This window comes from Aplidium turbinatum, chromosome 8, assembly GCF_918807975.1.
Source record: "Aplidium turbinatum chromosome 8, kaAplTurb1.1, whole genome shotgun sequence".
Classification (NCBI taxonomy): domain Eukaryota; kingdom Metazoa; phylum Chordata; class Ascidiacea; order Aplousobranchia; family Polyclinidae; genus Aplidium; species Aplidium turbinatum.
In genome coordinates, this window is record NC_137479.1 from 18,357,432 (window position 1) to 18,376,889 (window position 19,458).

General features: G+C 37.7%; 1 protein-coding gene across 1 annotated transcript in view; it reads left to right on the forward strand.

The window, feature by feature from the left end:
- The first annotated feature begins 3,915 nt into the window (after positions 1-3,915).
- Positions 3,916-19,458, forward strand: part of LOC145775550 (uncharacterized) — a 35,867-nt gene continuing 20,324 nt past the window's right edge. The window contains exons 1-17 of the mRNA XM_082586849.1: positions 3,916-4,212; positions 6,615-6,692; positions 7,066-7,131; positions 7,355-7,506; positions 7,782-7,887; positions 11,690-11,938; positions 12,664-12,761; positions 13,218-13,346; positions 13,671-13,767; positions 14,648-14,758; positions 15,085-15,276; positions 15,523-15,612; positions 16,895-17,020; positions 17,187-17,276; positions 17,810-17,971; positions 18,876-19,000; positions 19,338-19,419. Coding sequence (XP_082442975.1) covers positions 4,090-4,212; positions 6,615-6,692; positions 7,066-7,131; positions 7,355-7,506; positions 7,782-7,887; positions 11,690-11,938; positions 12,664-12,761; positions 13,218-13,346; positions 13,671-13,767; positions 14,648-14,758; positions 15,085-15,276; positions 15,523-15,612; positions 16,895-17,020; positions 17,187-17,276; positions 17,810-17,971; positions 18,876-19,000; positions 19,338-19,419 — 2,076 coding nt within the window. The 5' untranslated portion in view covers positions 3,916-4,089. The remainder of the gene's footprint in view (positions 4,213-6,614; positions 6,693-7,065; positions 7,132-7,354; positions 7,507-7,781; positions 7,888-11,689; positions 11,939-12,663; positions 12,762-13,217; positions 13,347-13,670; positions 13,768-14,647; positions 14,759-15,084; positions 15,277-15,522; positions 15,613-16,894; positions 17,021-17,186; positions 17,277-17,809; positions 17,972-18,875; positions 19,001-19,337; positions 19,420-19,458) is intronic.

Sequence of the window (19,458 nt, forward strand, 5' to 3'; positions counted from 1 at the left end):
AAAATCGTATTATTTTAATGTTTATCGTAAATATATCCTCCTGCATCTTTGAAGCGTTCTGCTGGAAGTTCCTTCCAAATGCCGACCTATTGGTGCACATCCCTGGAAAGGTAATTTAATACTGAATCCGATGCATGTAAAATTTAAGTGGCACGTGTTGCGGATTATAGTTTTATTTGAAGATGTTTGGAGTGGTGTCTATTATGCAAAATCGTATTATTTTAATGTTTATCGTAAATGTATGCTCCATCTTTGAAGCGTTCTGCTGGGAGTTCCTTCCAAATGCCGACCTATTGATGCACATCCCTGGAAAGCTAATTTAATACTGAATCCGATGCATGTAAAATTTAAGTGGCACGTGTTGCGGATTATTGTTTTATTCAAAGATGTTTGGAGTGGTGTCTATTATGCAAAATCGTATTATTTTAATGTTTATCGTAAATATATGCTCCATCTTTGAAGCGTTCTGCTGGGAGTTCCTTCCAAATGCCGACCTATTGGTGCACATCCCTGGAAAGGTAATTTAATACTGAATCTGATGCATGTAAAATTTAAGTGGCACGTGTTGCGGATTATAGTTTTATTCGAAGATGTTTGGAGTGGTGTCTATTATACAAAAATCGTATTATTTTAATGTTTGTCGCAAATATATCCTCCATATTTGAAGCGTTTTGCTGGGAGTTCCTTCCAAATGCCGACCTATTGGTGCACATCCCTGGAAAGGTAATTTAATACCGAATCCGATGCATGTAAAATTTAAGTGGCACGTGTTGCGGATTATAGTTTTATTCGAAGATGTTTGGAGTAGCGTCTATTATACAAAAATCGTATTATTTTAATGTTTATCGTAAATATATCCTCCTGCATATTTGAAGCGTTCTGCTGGGAGTTCCTTCCAAATGCCGACCTATTGGTGCACATCCCTGGAAAGGTAATTTAATACTGAATCCGATGCATGTAAAATTTAAGTGGCACGTGTTGCGGATTATGGTTTTATTTGAAGATGTTTGGAGTAGTGTCTATTATACAAAAATCGTATTATTTTAATTTTTATCGTAAATATATGCTCCATCTTTGAAGTGTTCTGCTGGGAGTTCCTTCCAAATGCCGACCTATTGGTGCACATCCCTAGAAATGTAATTTAATACTGAATCCGATGCATGTAAAATTTAAGTGGCACGTGTTGCGGATTATAGTTTTATTCGAAGATGTTTGGAGTAGTGTCTATTATACAAAAATCGTATTATTTTAATGTTTATCGTAAATATATGCTCCTGCATCTTTGAAGCGTTCTTCTGGGAGTTCCTTCCAAATGCCGACCTATTGGTGCACATCCCTGGAAAGGCAATGTAATACTGAATCCGATGCATGTAAAATTTAAGTGGCACGTGTTGCGGATTATAGTTTTATTCGAAGATGTTTGGAGTAGTGTCTATTATACAAAAATCGTATTATTTTAATGTTTATCGCAAATATATGCTCCATCTTTGAAGCGTTCTGCTGGGAGTTCCTTCCAAATGCCGACCTATTGGTGCACATCCCTGGAAAGGTAATTTAATACTGAGTCCGATGCATGTAAAATTTAAGTGGCACGTGTTGCGGATTATAGTTTTATTCGAAGATGTTTGGAGTAGTGTCTATTATACAAAAATCGTATTATTTTAATTTTTATCGTAAATATATGCTCCATCTTTGAAGCGTTTTGCTGGGAGTTCCTTTTAAATGCCGACCTATTGGTGCACATCCCTAGAAAGGTAATTTAATACTGAATCCGATGCATGTAAAATTTAAGTGGCACGTGTTGCGGATTATAGTTTTATTTGAAGATGTTTGGAGTAGTGTCTATTATACAAATATCGTATTATTTTAATGTTTATCGTAAATATATCCTCCTGCATCTTTGAAGCGTTCTGCTGGGAGTTCCTTCCAAATGCCGACCTATTGGTGCACATCCCTGGAAAGGCAATGTAATACTGAATCCGATACATGTAAAATTTAAGTGGCACGTGTTGCGGATTATAGTTTTATTTGAAGATGTTTGGAGTAGTGTCTATTATACAAAAATCGTATTATTTTAATGTTTATCGTAAATATATGCTCCTGCATCTTTGAAGCGTTCTGCTGGGAGTTCCTTCCAAATGCCGACCTATTGGTGCACATCCCTGGAAAGGTAATTTAATACTGAATGCGATGCATGTAAAATTTAAGTGGCATGTGTTGCGGATTATAGTTTTATTTAAGATTTTTCGAATGTATGTCTGGTCTCATTTTATACCTCGCACTTATTCACGGATAACTTTTTTAGGCGGAAAGCGGAAAAATTATTCTGCCAGAATGACGGTGGTCAGAATGACGGTGGTGCTCTAAGCTCTAACAGGAATAGGATACGATCGGTTTCACACTTTCTACTTTCACTGTTGCTGCAACTAGGGCAATGGACACTGGACAGTGCAGGGGTTGCCGACGTATATGTCAGAGATGCATTCAATAAGATCTGTAGGGGCATCGAAATGACTCAGAATTTTGACTGTCCACTCATGCCGGACACTGCCAAAAGTGTTTCGGATGTCCCAGAACGCAATCGACACAGGCCTTTTGCGCGACTGTGCATCCCAGGGAATGGTGCTGAGCATGAACACATGCTTATAGACGCCCTCTGAAGGCATGAATCCTTTTTTTCTGGGCTGACATCATTTCCCTTCAGAGCTCATCACTGCAGGCGCTGGTCTAATACAGCAGCATAAGTTTTATATGGTAAATATTTTGGCAGAGGTAAATGGGCCGATAGTTGGTGATATTATGCAGATCACTCTCAGGTTCTTTACATATGGAGTGTGATTCTGTTGGTTCTCTAATGGTTTGATACAGCGGTTGATCCAGCAGGTCTCAAAAAGTCCCTTCTTTGGTACAGGGTCTTTCAGAAACCATAGGTCAATCCGCCAAAACCAAGGGTGAAACTGCATTGAGCAACTGCCTCCACTTCCCATTTTGCAACGACTGTTGCAATTCTTTCCTTCAATAATCCGGCGGACCGTTCCCTTCGCATTCCGCAAGAAATTGGCTTGCCTCTCCACATCCCTACGATATCAGCTCCATTCCAGTGCAAACCCCTTGCACAGTGCACACCCTCCCGTGCAAACCCCTCATCAGACCAAGGAGAACCCTCATTCGAACAATGGTGATCTGCATGACTCCGGGCGACATGATTGAAGCCTGGTTTGCGAGGATGAATCCTCTTACGCGGCGAAGCTTATTCAATTTACTGCATAATGTTTACAGTAATTCAACACAGTTAAGTTCACACATTTTGTCTTATTTTCAAAATGATGACATTATTGCAGGAAATATTGTGAATTTTAGGTTGCTTTAATTTGTGATACAATTTTGGTAAAGAGGTCACTTTCTTCAACCACAGACATATACAACCAAGCAACCACACGACATTTAACATAATCCATTAAAATTGAACATAAACTATAAGCTACAAACATTTTCGGCCATACACAGTTACACACGTTAGCCCTTATCAAGTAACACAAAAAATAACTGCTTATCATATCTACAATGAAAATGAATAACTGATCTAAACACTGAATTGAAAAACGAAATGCAAAATGAAACGGCAGAGCATAGGAGAAAGGCACATCACATGGCGTTTAAATTACGCGAGGTTATTGAAGGTTATTATTGATTTGTGATGGTTATTGAAGCTTCTAAATACAGGCTTTCATTAAATTAGGATAGCTTACAGTAATTCACAAATGTAGATACAACAATCATGCAGCTAAAAGTGTAACTCAATTTATAGAATACCGGTAGCTTATTTATTCATGCTTTCTTGTCAATAGATTTTGGCCTATATTTTATCGTCGTCATTTAAAACATTTTCTGTTTTGTGTTAGAAATACTCGTTGAACTACAGTTTGTGATGATTTAGTCTTGATCAGAGTCAAATTAGCTTAGGCCTGCTTGGTGGTTCCAGTAAAGTTGGTATGTGGAGCTTTACATCTGCATGTGTTTCTGAGCTCTAGATATATTCTATCACCTCTTTTGTTGACACCAGTTTCTGGAGCAAGTTTTCAATTTGAAATGCATAGTCACAAGGAGAATTCTTGCAAAAACTTTGCTCCTAATATATTCAATAAAAACAAATGTCAAAACTGTTACAAACCAAGAGAAACACACCTGCTGTCAGACAAAGATTTAAATAAGGTAAGAATTGTGATATTGTTTAAATGCCAGTTATGATCAATTGGTGCTTGATGAAATGGGGTCTGCTACTATTCGGTGAGTCCGATTCGGTGAGTTCCTAACCTCTAACCCTAACTCCAAACCCCTAACCCTAAAACGGCAATGATAATTAGGCTACGGTACCCAATAATTAAAAAAAAAAAATTGAAAAAATCCCCCGTTAAGGGATCGGACTCACCAAATCGGACTGACTCATCGAAATGGGCCATTCCGGATGAAATAAGCACAAAGCTTTACAAACAAGTAAAGTGACAAGTGTTGATCAAATAATATGAGTGTACACATACTGTAAGCAACACACATCAATAAGAGCTTTTCTTGCTTTTCGTTATAGGTAATATGTTAGCTAGGTTGTGTAACAGTAACACATATACAAAGTTGGTCATTATGATTTATATGGCACATTTTTGTATGATGCTTATTATGCAGTCGAAATGGACTAGTAATAGTATATAGTCAATTTTCCAAGCTTTTTTATGCAATTAACCAATGTATCCGATTAACTGTATCCATTGATTGCCAGTATCCTACTCGTCAGTACCAAACGTTCATCTTACACAAAAGCTTGAAAGCAGATCACTAGACATTTTAGCTGTTTATGCGATGATGTACAGTTTGTAGGAATGAATGTGTTTGTGCTACTGTTACAATTGGTTGGTTTTGAATCGTTATCCTCGGACTGACAAAACCTTGATAGGCTATTCCTGGTAGTTTCGCATGTATACTTATAGAGGGTTTGACAGAGTGAAGTTTCCGATTGTTGAAGTGTTGTTGCTAAGAAATCATTCTATCCATTAGGTGCCGCTGATTGGTGTGCAGTCCTTAGAATGCGTTGCTCAAGTGCATACCCCGAGAGGCGAACCAGCGCCCCTTGATCTTGAAGTTTCTTCGTCCACGAAGTCACGCTAACTAACTAAGCTATCGGAGCGGACTGTCAGTACAGTACTAAAGTGTTGCTAAGCAAAGCGAAAAATTGCATTGCCTGACTTTAATACAAAAAAAGAATGCCTCTCCAATGAAGTTCAACAACACAAATCTTTCGAGTGTCTGGATGACGTGCAATAACAAAAAAATATTACGTGCTTACTGCTTATTCTAGCATATCCACAAAGTGACGTAATCATCACTTTTTCAATAAACGAAGGCATTGAGCCCCAATATATAATCCGGAATGTTGTGAGTTTTACAATAACAAAGCAATCTGCTATAGATGTTCATACCTGTGCTATATCCCGTAATACAAAGTAATTTATTTTCACACGAGTCAGTTCAATCATAAATACAAATTCCTTTGTATTACAAGACATGTAACCGAGTCGTTCATATCAAGCATTGTTGTGGGTTTGACACCTGTCAGAAGATATTTCATTTTCTTGACTGTATCCTGTTGGCTCGTTTAGGAAATAAGTGATTAAGTGATACAAGTCCACAAATCAATTGAGAATTCTTATTTAATTAACCAACTGATGTGATTAATCCTTATTATTAGCGGACACCGATTAACAGATACAGTTTTGAGCATATTTAATTCAAACTCAAATGGCTCATTTGCTTTCTTTCCCATCCTATTTTTAATTGTATTTTATTGCTTGAGTGATGTACATATGGAAAGCATAGCCTCAGATATTGTGGTCGCCATATTTGATAACTAGAGCTTCTGGATTTCTTTAAATGCATAGATCTAAAGTCCAGATGATCCCAATTGTTTTATGATACGCGGCACAGTAGATAGTTTTGTGATGATAAGTCTTATTTATAATTTATGTTACAATGTTAGTTATAAATACTGAAAAGTTTAGATGTTCATCAGGTGAATGTTACAACTACTGAAAAAAGAAAATTGATAAATACAGTATAAAATGATGGTTATGTAGTGCCTGCGAGCAACCTAACCAGATGGTCACAGGCACATGATAAGTGTTCTTCTTAATATGGATTGTGCAATAATATGATATGTACATATCGACGGTCGAAAATAAAAAAGTTGTAAATGACATTTTGAGAAATTACCTTTTTTGCATTTTCAATGCCTATGCACTTAGGGCTATCTACTACTATTTTACTACTATAATTACAGATATTAATGCTCAAAGTAAAAGCATTAACAAAATTCAAAAAAGAAAAAGAAAATTATTTTTTTGGCCTTTTACTCCAAAGTGTAAAAATGCACTTACGACTTTTTGTAGTCTGGGAACATCGTGCATCTGGGGTGGTATAAGGATAGACCCTCGGCCCCAGAAGCTCAGACGACGACGACAACTTTTTTGTTTTCGACCGTCAATATATGAATTAATATCAACTCTCTTGATAAATTCAAGAAACGGACAGCATACTATGTATTGATCCTGTATTTCCTTTGACAGGCCAAGCCAATATATGGAGGATGGCTTTTACTTGCTCCAATTGGAACAGACTTCAACAATCCAACACAAAAAAACAGGGTCAGGAATTTATTGCTGTGTTTCCATTGAAACACCAGAGTTTGATATTTTTATATATTCATATTTTTTGTTTGTTTAATGAACTATTATTTTGGACTGCATATCATAAAGTTTTCTCTTGTTCAAATGAAACGAGAAAAATAAGAAAAGTACGATGATTGTCAATGTCATGAACTCCAAATTAGTCTAAAATAATTTTTAGTACTCATTAACATAGTTTGGCTTGTCATCCTCAAAAGTTCAAATTTCTGAAAGAGTAGAGACCAAAATTTTTTGCTTGTCAGGTCTATTTGCGAATCATGATGAACAGTGTGCACTGCAGTCTGGTTTATTGAACTTTGTAAAATTTGTTGATTATTTTGTGCATGTTTAGAAATGGCAAAGACGTTGGTTTGTTTTGTTTGAACATGGAGCACTTCGATATGCATTGGACAATAGTGTAAGTGAGATTAAAGTCTAAGTGTAGAAAAAGAAATTGAATATGGTACTGTGACCTATTTTGTCTGGATTAGTTATGCTTTATGGTTTATCATCTACGTTTTCGCAACTATCTGTATGGCTTTGGTTTGTCATTTTAAATAAACACAAACTAGTTGAGTAAGCACATATCTGTGCAATTTAATTTATTTTTTCTGAAATTAATTTTTTGTATATATTTTCAGGGAACTACTGTGGCACAAGGCACAATCGACATGAATTGCTGCAATGATGTTACATATGCCGAACCCATCACAAACCAAAAGCACTCATTATGTATTTCTTTATCTGATCAGAGTTATTACATTAGAGGAGAGTGCAAAGAAGACATCATGGGGTAAAATGCTTATTTGAAATGTACCATAAAAGAAGCATTTGATTTTTTTCTAATAAACTGTGGCAAAATGTGTGTGGTTACGATTTTTGATAACATTTATTACACTCCATACTAAAAATTGAGAAATAGCCACTGAACTGAAAAAATGTTAGTATTAAACTATTAAACATGTGGACATCAATGGCACATTATATACATATATTATAATCATTTTGAAATGGAGCAAATTAGTTTTTTGATATGCAAAAAACATAAACTTGTTTTTGTATAATCAGGTGGTTTGATCAGCTTATAGTTTATCCTCAAACGAGAAAGGAAGAAATGCGACTTAAGAAGAGGTTGTTCAAGCGAAAAGTTGTAGGAGTATCTCATGCTCCCCAGGTAACTACATATTTGTAAACCTTGCATTGTTTGCTGTTTGATTTCCTGTAGTCGAATACTCTGTATCATTTTTTATGACTTGTACAATTCAATATAATCAGCAGTCATGCCACTGCTGGCAGATGGCCTCCACATATGTTTCCACACCATTCTGTCTTTTGCTGTTCTCATCCAGGTGATCCAGGTCTCCCTCTAGTCCTTCTTGCATATCTTGGTGTCCATTCTGTGGTTATCTTAGCCCATCTGTTGTCTGTCATTCTTGCTACATGTCCCGCCCATTGCCACTTTAGCATTGCCATAATTCAATATGACACATGATTTTTCTGGCACACAGAAATATGTTCATTGTTCAACTAATATGAAGTGACTTACCGTAGTTTTCAAAACACAAGGGCAGAATGAAAAGAAAATTTGACTGCGTAATTCTCTTAACGTGTTACATTGTTCAAGGTTTTTGTTTTACAAGTTTGCTTGCATTGCAGCCTGTTACAATGTTTTTCATAATGCAATGAAGTTACCACATTTCAATATAAGTGGAGTAATTTTTTGCAGCATGTTTTACACGTTCATTTTGCGTATCAAGGAAAAATATGTTAAATAATTTGATTGCTTACATTCTCAAAAGTGCGGTTAGGAAACGTTGCTCTTACAAGTAATTCAAGCTTTATCGCACTTCTAAACTTCTTCTATCCAGTCTTTAGAAGTTTCAGTAGAATTTGCAGCTACTACTGTGTAGTGCGCTGACAAGGATTGCGACGTGAAGGCTTCTATGATCCCCCTTGCAAAGGTAGCATTGGTTAACTGTTAACTTATTACACCACCAAGCCTTGGTGCAGAGTGCAGCCATCCAACTAGCAGCTAAGTAACCCGTTTTTAACATCGTGGCAATGTTTAAGCGATGTAAAAATGGCAACATTCGCTTGAAAAGCGCACGCATATCTTTCAACTCGTCATTGCTTTGCTGTGCTTCCTCACAGTCATACTTGTGATGGTTGAGGCTGTTTGCTGCTTTATTGAATGATCAATGATCACTCTGAAGTGTGTACAACTGTACATGCGCATAGTCGACTAGTCGTATCTTAGTGGTCACTTCGATCCTAGTTGGAACTTTCCTGTTTAAAATTTTGTGAAGATATATTGATATGAGGCCAACTTGATTCGTTTTTCTTTCACCCAAATTTTTTTTTGAGCACAGCGTTTATGTGCTAGTGAGTGATGTCAAGTTTTATTTCGCTCAACTTCAAATCATGAAGTGGATTTGTTTCAATCAAGTGCTGGTAGTGGATCTCAAGTGTAACAATTCAAAGCTGTTTGAGGCTTTCTCAAAACAGTTACTGCTGTTTTATCTTCTACAACATGTTCTTTTGTTTCAGTTGTTTTGAACCTTTTAATTTTGTTACAAGAACTCTTAAGCTCATTAAACTATAATGTAAATCTCTACGAGAAAGTTATACTAACTTTAACAACAGTAGAAACCAATTATATACTTTATCATTTCTTGTTACAAGAAACTTGTGTTACGAACTCATTTGCGGACAGAATAGCCCACATTTGGCGCATTGTAATGCGATCAAGCATGAAAGAAATTTAATTTAATCACTCATTTGTAAACAATATTTATGGTTGTATTTGCAACAGCCCTTATTTACACTTTTCTGCAATCGCAATTAGCGTCGTCGTTCAAGCTAATGCGGTTTTGTTTTAATCTTTCATTTTTCTAGCAAATCGGATTTTGCACAAAAATTGTCAGTTTTGTCGAAGTTATTGATGCGTCAACTGGTGAAGCGAATGGCTGGCTTTTGCGTTTTTGAAGTTTTTATTTGCAGCTAGCATGTCGGTTTTTGTGCATTGTTGAACGTCTGCAGACGTTAAATCAATCTAAAACAAGGCTTGATTTGCATGCCGGATTGTTAATGCGTTCATTGTCCAAGGTTCTTACAACTAGACGAATGTTCAATGTATCAAGTTAAACAGTGATGCTGGTATGTTGTATTGTTGTCAACTCCACATCCAGGTATAGCTGGGTTTTTTTGCATTTTTACAACGTTGCAACTTGCGAACAACTCATAATATTTTTGTACTGCGCTTTAACTGTTTTGATGAAATCTATAATTTAATCTTTGTCACAACCTCCAAAAAAAACTTTTTATATTTTGATATTGACTAACCCACTATTTTTCAATGTTTGTTGTTTATAATTAATATGCTTTGGCCGTTTGAAAATGCTCTGCCAGTAAATCGGGCATTTTACATTGACTTAGCGTCAGTGAGACATTCAATTAATGAAAGTAACATGAAAGGTTTGTTGTGCAACTTTGGTGAATAACCCAGCCAAAAAAGTTGCTCTTTTGACATCATTTTAACGTTACAAGACGTACATTATTGTAGGTCATTGTAACCTTTATCATCATGCCCCATCAAGTGTTGTCAGTGCAAATTTGCGTATCACTTGTCGTCTCTTGCTCTACCAGTAAGCGTTCAGCTTTGTGTTGACAGCCTAGTAGAATTATTTGTTCCCTCTTCGGAATTATTTGGATTGCTACCGATACCGGTATTTTCATTAGACGCGATGTGTTGTCTTCCAGCTTGCGTACGTCACGTAACACGTTTTTACGAGCGCTAACCACTCAAGCTTTTGATACTGACGATCGTTAGTTATCTAATAGCTTTCGCCTACTAACAAAGTAGCATGTTGCAACTGGAAGTGGTAAAGTAAAACTTTGTCATAACTCTGATTGCTGTTTATTGGAGTAAACTAGATAGAACTTTGTTGTTGTTCCCAACTTTCCATTTTCTTCAGTGTAGTTCATAGAAATGGGTTGGTTGAACCATTTCGCATACATTCATATACATGCTTCATTGTTGTTTATCGGCTGCAGTTATCAGTTATTCAGCTCCAAACACATCAGTAGCTAAACCGAAAAACGCACACAACTCCCAATCGAAGCTGGTACAGGTTTGTTCTGTTTATTCATCTTCTTAAGATTGAAGTGATTTCTACTTGGTTAGTCTATCTGCTTACTGACCAGCAAATCTATTTGCATGCTGTCCGTGTGTTTTCCAGTCTCATTAGATCAAAAGTGCCCAAGTGCCGTACCAGCGGTCAAGTAGTTTATTTAAGAGAGCAAAAAAAGGCAGACTTTGAACTGTATTAACATGTGCTTTGTTAACATAACTTAAATCCTGTTGAAAATAACTGAAAAAGGTGTACACTGTACAGGTACACGAAAGCTGGTAACCCAAGGTTGCATCAGTTCATGCTGAAGAATTGAGTTTGTGCAGATATTAAATTCCATTTCTTGCTTGCTTTATCGTCATTTGTGTTGTGATACTGTTCTATGGAGAATGTGGCTGGAGTGCATGGCAATTGCCAGAACTGTGGTACATCGATTTTGCGGAATCGCTTTTTGTCCACTTCATAGGGTATCTGCCCCCATCCTTTGTCATCTGTTATTGAAGCAACGATGCTTCCTCGGCGTTTGCACTGGAGTAATGCACTTCAGACAGTTTTTAATACAGGGGCACGTGGTAGATGGAATAATTCCCATCCAGAAAAACTCCCGAACAAGCCAAAACGTTGCACTGTGAGTCTCGAAGACTGAGCCTACATCAGTGGTTCAAAGTTTTTAAATCATAAACAGACATAACTGAGCAACAACACAATATTTAACATTACAAAAACAAAATAGCTTCGACTTTCTTATTTATAATATACGTTCTTTTCAAGACAGAAAAACAAAACGAACGTTATTTAAGGGTATTAGCTATAAGATATTGGATTCTAATCTGTACCTGTTTACAGACAGATGCTCTTCCAAAGAACAATGCGGAAAGTCCCCTTCCCGCATCACGACACAACTCTTTCTCTTCTTCTGTCAAAAGCCCCAGTTCAGAAAAAACAAATTTCATTGCTTCGTATTTTACTGCGAAAAAAAGTGACGTCACTAATAGCAGTGCTGCCACTTCTCCTTTGAACAATTCTGGTCATATTGAAGTCAATGGGAAAAAAGATCGTTTCCTAACCAGTGGAAAGCCTTCCATCAGAACTGAAGTAAGTCTAAAAAATTGAACCTATCAGAAAGTTTGTATGTTAATCCTCATTGATTGAATTTAATAAATTTGATTGAACAACGGAAATTGGTTTATAAATCGTGTGCGAGCGTTGTATTCGCGGTGTGACCTTCACTTTTTCGCCCATTCAAGGCAATAGTATATGTTCAAGGAAGCCAACAGCGTTTGCACACGTTGATTTAATGTAAAAATGAATGTTTTGTTCGCTGGAAAGATGCGTTGATCCGATTTCTCTGAAAGTTTTCATCCGCAATTTCCTTCATGATTTTTTTGTGTTTGGTTAAGTTTTTGCGTTGTTCATGAAGTGCGCTTCAATAGTCGTCGTGAAATTGGTTTTTGCCATTTTTCTGATTATGGCAGAAGCCTGACACAAGAATGCTGTCTGAAGTTGCCTTGTGCGTACGAAAGCACTTAGTAGGCTATTTTGACATGTTTTTCTCCTAAATGTGTGTATATCAATATAATGTGCCCTGTGTCTAACTATTGACGCTACATCCGCTTGCTTACCAGTTAAATAACTTAGTGTTCTACAAGCTTTGTATGCACAATTTATTAAACGACACGTAAGCAGAGCAAACAATCAACTTTTCAGCGAGCAAGGATGCTACTTTTATGTCGCTATAGAAGTGCTTTTCGATGTTGTTTTTCGGTAAGCATATAGTTTTTCGTACTGCGTTTGAAATCGATGAGTTTTCTTTCAACCAGGTTCCCAGCAAAGACACGCGTTCTAGTCAAATAATGATCAACAAAAGCGACACAAGTCGCGTTGCTGCTGATGGACAGCTGCCTGACTCTTCGCAAAGGTTCGCAAGTTGGTCATTCGATAAAGACAATGTTTTTGAAGGCTCGCGGTGGAGTCGACGGAGCAAATTATTATGCTATTGTTTTTACGTTATTTAGAAAATGCTTCTTACTTGAACCATAACCCAAAAATACCTGAGTGTAAAAATAATCCAAATCCATGATTGCTTCAACACTACACACTTCACTGATTTCGTTTTAATCCATCGAGAAAAAGTTGCAGTTTACAAAGTTGCAGTTTTACATCGTTTTATCGTCGCCAGACGTTAAAAATTGAAATAATAGCTTTTACTGATCGGACTGTACGCGATATAGAAGTGGTGCGTTTCGTTTCCATGCACGTTGAACCACTGTCTTTATTCGCCCAACACATCAGCCTTATTTCTTACAATTTTTTAAACGTTAAATCAATATTAAAAAGACTGATTTGATTGCTGGTTTACGTCGATATGATGTAGGGATACCGCTGATGGGCATGCGCCGCGAGGTGAACGCCTGCATAGTAACATGAGCATGTCTACCAGTTCCTTGGACTCCACTACCAGCAGCCACAGCTCAACAGAAAGCACTGATGGCAGCCAAAAAGGGTAAGATCTGTAGGGGTTGCTTTGAGCATTGACATGGAAAACACATAAGTCACTTTCGCTCGTCGTCAGATGATTTCTGGAAACGTGTTGCACCGCAAACGTTAGCTTATGCGGATGTGTTCATTTAGAATCATCCGCGTGAACTACTTGGCACTTAGCAGCGGACCACGGATACATTGATTGAGTTGATGGACTGCTGTAGTTCACAACAAGTTCCATCATCTTTATCCCTCCTACAGTAACAAGATCGTCGCACAGAAAGCTCTAAATACACCTTCGTTTGTCTTTAGGGCGTTTACCACTGTTTTTTGCATGTATTATTAGGACGACAAAGAAGAAGCATTTCAAGGATCATCGTAATTTGTCCGAGGTGCCAAAAACAATGAGGATTTCCAACCCACATTATAAAGAGCGAAAAAAGGTGATTCACTTTTGGCGGTCTCCATCACATACCTTCAAATTGTCCGAAATAGTACCAGAAAGTCATACTTCTGGAGGTTATGATCTGGCTCTCTCATGCGTTCATATGACTGCTTCCTTTCTCTTTCGCGCAAGATTGTCAGCATTTTCTATGATACAACATAGGTCGCCATTGTTCTCGTATGAGGTAACGAGAAACTTTGCTTGGTATATTCATTGGTGCAATTGCAAATTGCTTTGTCTTTTTAATCGGCTTTGTTTCAAATTTGACTGTTTTTCGAACCGGCTTGAACTTTGGAATTACTGCGATAAGTTGTTGCTGGCTAACTTACAGTTTTGCCTGATGATGTCGGGCTTATGTGATTCAAAAAGAGAAACATTTCAAAAGGATTCCAATTGCCACGTTATTTTACTGTGATTGATCTTCAGATGTGATAGATCTTCAGATGTCAGCATTTTTTAGTTTCAAGTCTTGTTGTTAGGCTTCATGGGGCACCTTAGCAACCCAGACAGCAAACAACCGTCTGCTGACGTTTCGTTCTTGTTTGTCGTATTCAGGCTAACGCCTGGTGATTGAAGATTTAGTTTTAGTGGACGCGAAGGCAAGGAAGCCAATCTTCGTGACCATCTTTAGGCATGCCTTTCAGTGTCCTGCCAAAGACACAGCCGCATGTTCTTGAGCGGTGTCGAACCGGCGCCCTTTCGAGTATCGTTCCAGGGCTCTTGCCACGGCAATGCAGCCGAAAAATGGAATCAATGTAAAAAACGATTGATTTGCTGTGTGGAAACATGTCGACGATAATGTCATATCTAGAATGCTACTGGTACCGTATTATAATTAAACCGAGTTTACAAAATAAGACACTGTGTGCTTATGATAGGAATTAGAGAAAAGAGCCCGAGTGCAAAGTCCGGGAAGAGACGAAGTCGAAAGACTTCTTGGTAGAGAGAGGAGACGTTCAAGAGTGATCGGCACTACTGATGTCCCACAGGTATTTTTGACATATTTATGCGTGTAATGGCTGAAAGTTTAGATAAGACTGGACGACAAGGAAGCCTATTTTCGTGTCCAGATTGTCATCAACTATTTAAGTATCTTGCTCCCAAGGCATTTCCACTTGTTCTTGGTGATGCCGAGCCAACAGCCTTACGAATATTTTTCTGGTGCGTTCTTAGATGCCTTTTTGTTTTCCGGGTAATGAGAATGAGGTTGTAATCTCTTGTCTGTGTTGTGTTACTGCCTCAATCAAGCATGCACAATAGATAAGACTGTGAGTGCTGCATTCATCTGTTCAAGAGATGTCGTAATCATTTTCAGACTGATTCCAGCAACAAGGAAAACAACGAGCCAAGTGGCATCTTATCCGACAGTTCGCATGGTGAACAGACTGGCGCTTCTGTCATCAGACGCACACTCCCTACATCGCCCCGCGTAGCGACTTCGAAAGATGCAGATCGAGAGGATAAAAGAGGTAGAAGCATTATCCGGAGGTCAACCAATAAAAAACAAGTAGGTCTGGTGGCTTTTTTGTTCCGAAAAAATATTCCTTCCGCAATCAAATAAAAAAAAAAAAACTTTTTTTCACATCTTTTTGATTGATTAAAGTGCGAATCCATGTCTTGATTTCCATGTCTTGATTTTCAAATGATTGAGACATATTCTGAAACTCCTGCGGATTGACTGAGTTTATTACTACACTTATTAGCGTTTTTTGTTTCACACGTTCGTCCAATGACATTCATTTTTATTTTTCAGGGGACTCAAACTGAACTTCCAAGGTCAAGTGCTGCTTTTCGCAGAACAAAGTCTCTTGACAGATCCGCTTACGGTTCCGTCCATTTGTCGGTAAGTGACTGTTGTATGCTTCCAAAGAAACGATCAATGCGTTGATTAGACCTATTTTGACGTTGGATAGATGTTGAATGGATCAGTTTTTCTACAAATGCTTGATTAAATATTGTTAATGGCCAAACAATCTTTCATGTTCGATCGATAACTGGGAACTTAAATTCTATACCCACTAAGCAAAATTGCTTCTTTTTCCATAAATGCAACACTGCAGATGTTGAATCAATGCAAAAAGAACCACTTTTTCTTGCTAAACAGTCTTTTCCAGGGCTTCCCAAACTTTTTAGCAGCTTTAACTGAGATGTTTCAACACTGCGGCAGTGTTACAACTACATTGTTGGCTTCAGAGAAAAATGATCAAGTTAAGAATAAGTCTGCTGTTGTATTCGCACTTTTGGCTAAAATTGTTTGAACGCCTGAGCTTTCATGTGTGCTTTCTTCTAACTAAGCCTGGCAGTGTTTTTTTTACATTGATACAAAACTTCTGCAGACGTTGAATCAATGCAAAAAGGATTGATTTTCTGGCTTGGAAAGTTTTAGTTTGACCTGAAACAATGGCATAGCAACAAATCTGACTTGCTGGCCAAAGTTTCAAAGGCTTTATATCTACTGTATTTGTAATTACTTCAATTTTGCAATAAAACTTGTACTGTATAAATGTGCTGCCGCAAACCATTCAAAGATTCAATGTTGTTATAACTCATTTCCATGAATTCGTGTACATCGTTTATTTATTTTTGTGCATCGTAGGCATATTTTTTTTTGCGGTTTCATCAAAGTTCACATTTGTTGCTACTTGTAGAGCCAGCTGGTGAAATTAGACGTTTTTACGTTAATTTTACATATGTAGACATTGAATCAATGTCAAAAGGACCAACTTTACTAGCTAGGAAATGTTTACAGCTCCAGCAAATCGTTGAAGTACGTTATGTCACTTACCATAACAAAGAAGATATTTTGTTTATTCGTTTTGCAATTTTTTTGTTATTTATCGTTTAATTGACGCTCAACGAATGCTTACCCAAGTTAGGCTAATTGCGCTCGCAGCTTTGTTGAGTGAAGAATCCACTTAAAACGCCGTTTGATGGAGTCAACAATCGAAAATATTTGAAAAGTGCTTTTTGTCAACTTCAGCTGGTTTTCATTTTTGTGATGAAACTAAATCACCTTTCCAAACCGAAGCTTCTGCCTATTTTCTTGTGCGCCTCCGTTTATAGTGCCAGGCATTTCTCTATGTCGTGATGCATCAGTTTTGTTTTAACAGCCACAATTTCCACAGGCTGATTTGTTCAACGTGAAGAAAGGTTGGTTGCAGACGCAACAACAGAATGGCACCTGGAACAAGCATTGGTTTGTGTTGGCTCAAAAAGAAATGAAATATTTTCAAGATTCTTTCGCTGAGGACGTAAGTGTGCCCCACAATGCACTGTCAAAATATGTGACCAGTAGAAATTAGCATAGTATAATATGGGGAAGGGAGATTTAACTTGTAAGAGGACTTCTCTTTCTGCCCTTCCAGCTACCTTCAGGCATACTTGTGTTAATTGAAATTTTTAATTTCCTCATTTTAGTCTTCTTCTCCTGACGGAATTGTAAACTTAACCAACTTCATTGAAGTCGTCGAGTTGGATGTGCAGAGAAACTATGGATTTCAGATCAAGGTATACTCAACGCTACAGCCGTCTTTGTTGAACTTTATGGCGTAAAGCTTATGTCATACTTTAAAAAATTAAACATAGCTTTGTAGTTGATACTCTCACTGCGTAGCGCTTTGGATTGTTTGTTTTCTATAGTTGTTTGACGCTACGCTATTTATTTCTGGTTCTGTTGATTCAACCTTTGGCTGCAAACAAGCAGAAAAATGAGCTCCTGTTCGTGTCAACACAAAAAGTGTTGAAATGCATCTTTCATCAACCCCGCTTGATTTCGATTGTGGTTATCGGCCACTGATAGTGACAGAATCAGAACAATACAAAACATTCGTTTCTTACTCCTTGTTTTATCACTTGAATTTCGTGTTCGGAGAAATTGATAACTTTTTGTACATTGCCCACATGCCCAGCCAGGAAGCCAGACCTTTTTCATCGATTATTAGCCTACTATGAACAAACGTAAAAAGACTTGCTTGCTGTGATTTTGATAAAGTTTTCAGTCAACGTTGCGACTGCAATTATCACCATTTCTTTCCTGCCAGACATCAGAACAAACGCACACATTTGCCGCCATGACGTCAGGGATACGACGTAATTGGATGAACGCCATTCAAAAGTCGTCCCTAACCACTGACGTCACTGCAGTAGACGGGCCATCAACGATGCCAGCTGACGATAAAGTTGAACAAGTTGGTTCGGTTACGGTGAATTGTTTGAGTTGGTTTGTCTGCGCGATGGTTTGTCTTTTTACTAGTTCACCCTGTTCACTCCTCCACCACACAAGACACACAGTCAAATATACTACTGCACATTCGTTGTCGTTCGTGTGCAGCAGAAGGTGTGTGACCAGCAGGATGGTATGGCATCATTTTTCTTTGTCGAGTCATTAATCACGAGGCTTCCCAAACTTTTTTATTTTACACTTTTTTGCGACCTCTTCATAGTTAGTCACAGTGTAGACCAGCTACTATGGGTCTACTTTAAAATTATTATCCAAAATGAGATTGAGAGCCCATTTGGCATTGCGACCCCAATAAGAAGCTCCAATCAACTTTTCGGTGCTCTCTTTTAACATTGTCTTGAGCATGTATCAACTGTTTAAAGATAACACGTTGCCATTAAAAGATTGTGATCTTATATAAATATACGCTGCACATGAATTCATATTTTATGGTTGTAACTTTAAGAAAAGTGCCCTAGACTCCGCACGTATTTTGTTCTTTGTAATTACAGTTTAGCAGAGCTGCATTGGCATGGTAAAGGCATTAATCTTTTAATCTAAGCCCGCACGGTTATTGTTACACCTGTGAATATTTGATTATTGTCGTGTCTTGTAACATACCGTGTTATGCAATGTATGTATTATCGTAAATCCTGCTGAAGATGGTCATTCTTTCATCATTTCCAAAGATTACGGGAAATATGCAGTAATTTGTACACATAATTCCCAATAACAATTTGTATTTTCTTGCTCTGTTGAGACTCATTTTGGTTTGGTAAGGTAACATTGTTGTGTCTTCAACAGACTTCAGAGCAACTGTAAATCAGTGTTCCATAGACAACACCGCATTTTTGTACTGTATATTCTAATAAAGCCATGTCACACAGAAACCATCGAAAAGCTCCGAGTTGGAAGATCTCACCACCGCAGAGAGATCACAGCGGCGAAGAGCTCGCATAAGAGAACGACGTAGAGAGGGCCGTTCCAGAACCTTCGACTTTGCTGAGTTTAGGTGCGGGTTTTGTATCAAACACAAGTTATTCGTTTATCAGCATAACGTTTGACTAGATGATGTGTAAGTGTAATACTTTAAATTGGCAGCTATCAAATTGCGTGCCAGTCACTGATTTGGATTCAGTTAAAAACATCTGGTTTCTCGATCTAATTTATCACTTGGTTGTTTGTGCACTTGATTAGTTGTAAACAACAATTGCAATGCCGGTGAAGCATGTGCCACCAACGTACATTTGAACAATGACAATGGTTGAAAACTCGTTTTTCCATCTTCTAACGTAACTTTGCATTGAAAAAATACGAGATTCTGATCAAAACTTTCCATTCCATAACAGACCGTCGGCTAGTCAAGCATTTGGAGAGAACCGCACGCCTGATAGCGCAGTAGAAGGCAGTGCTAAGCATGAAGCTACTAAGGTAATACTGGATTGCCGATGTTAGCCAAGACGTGATTGT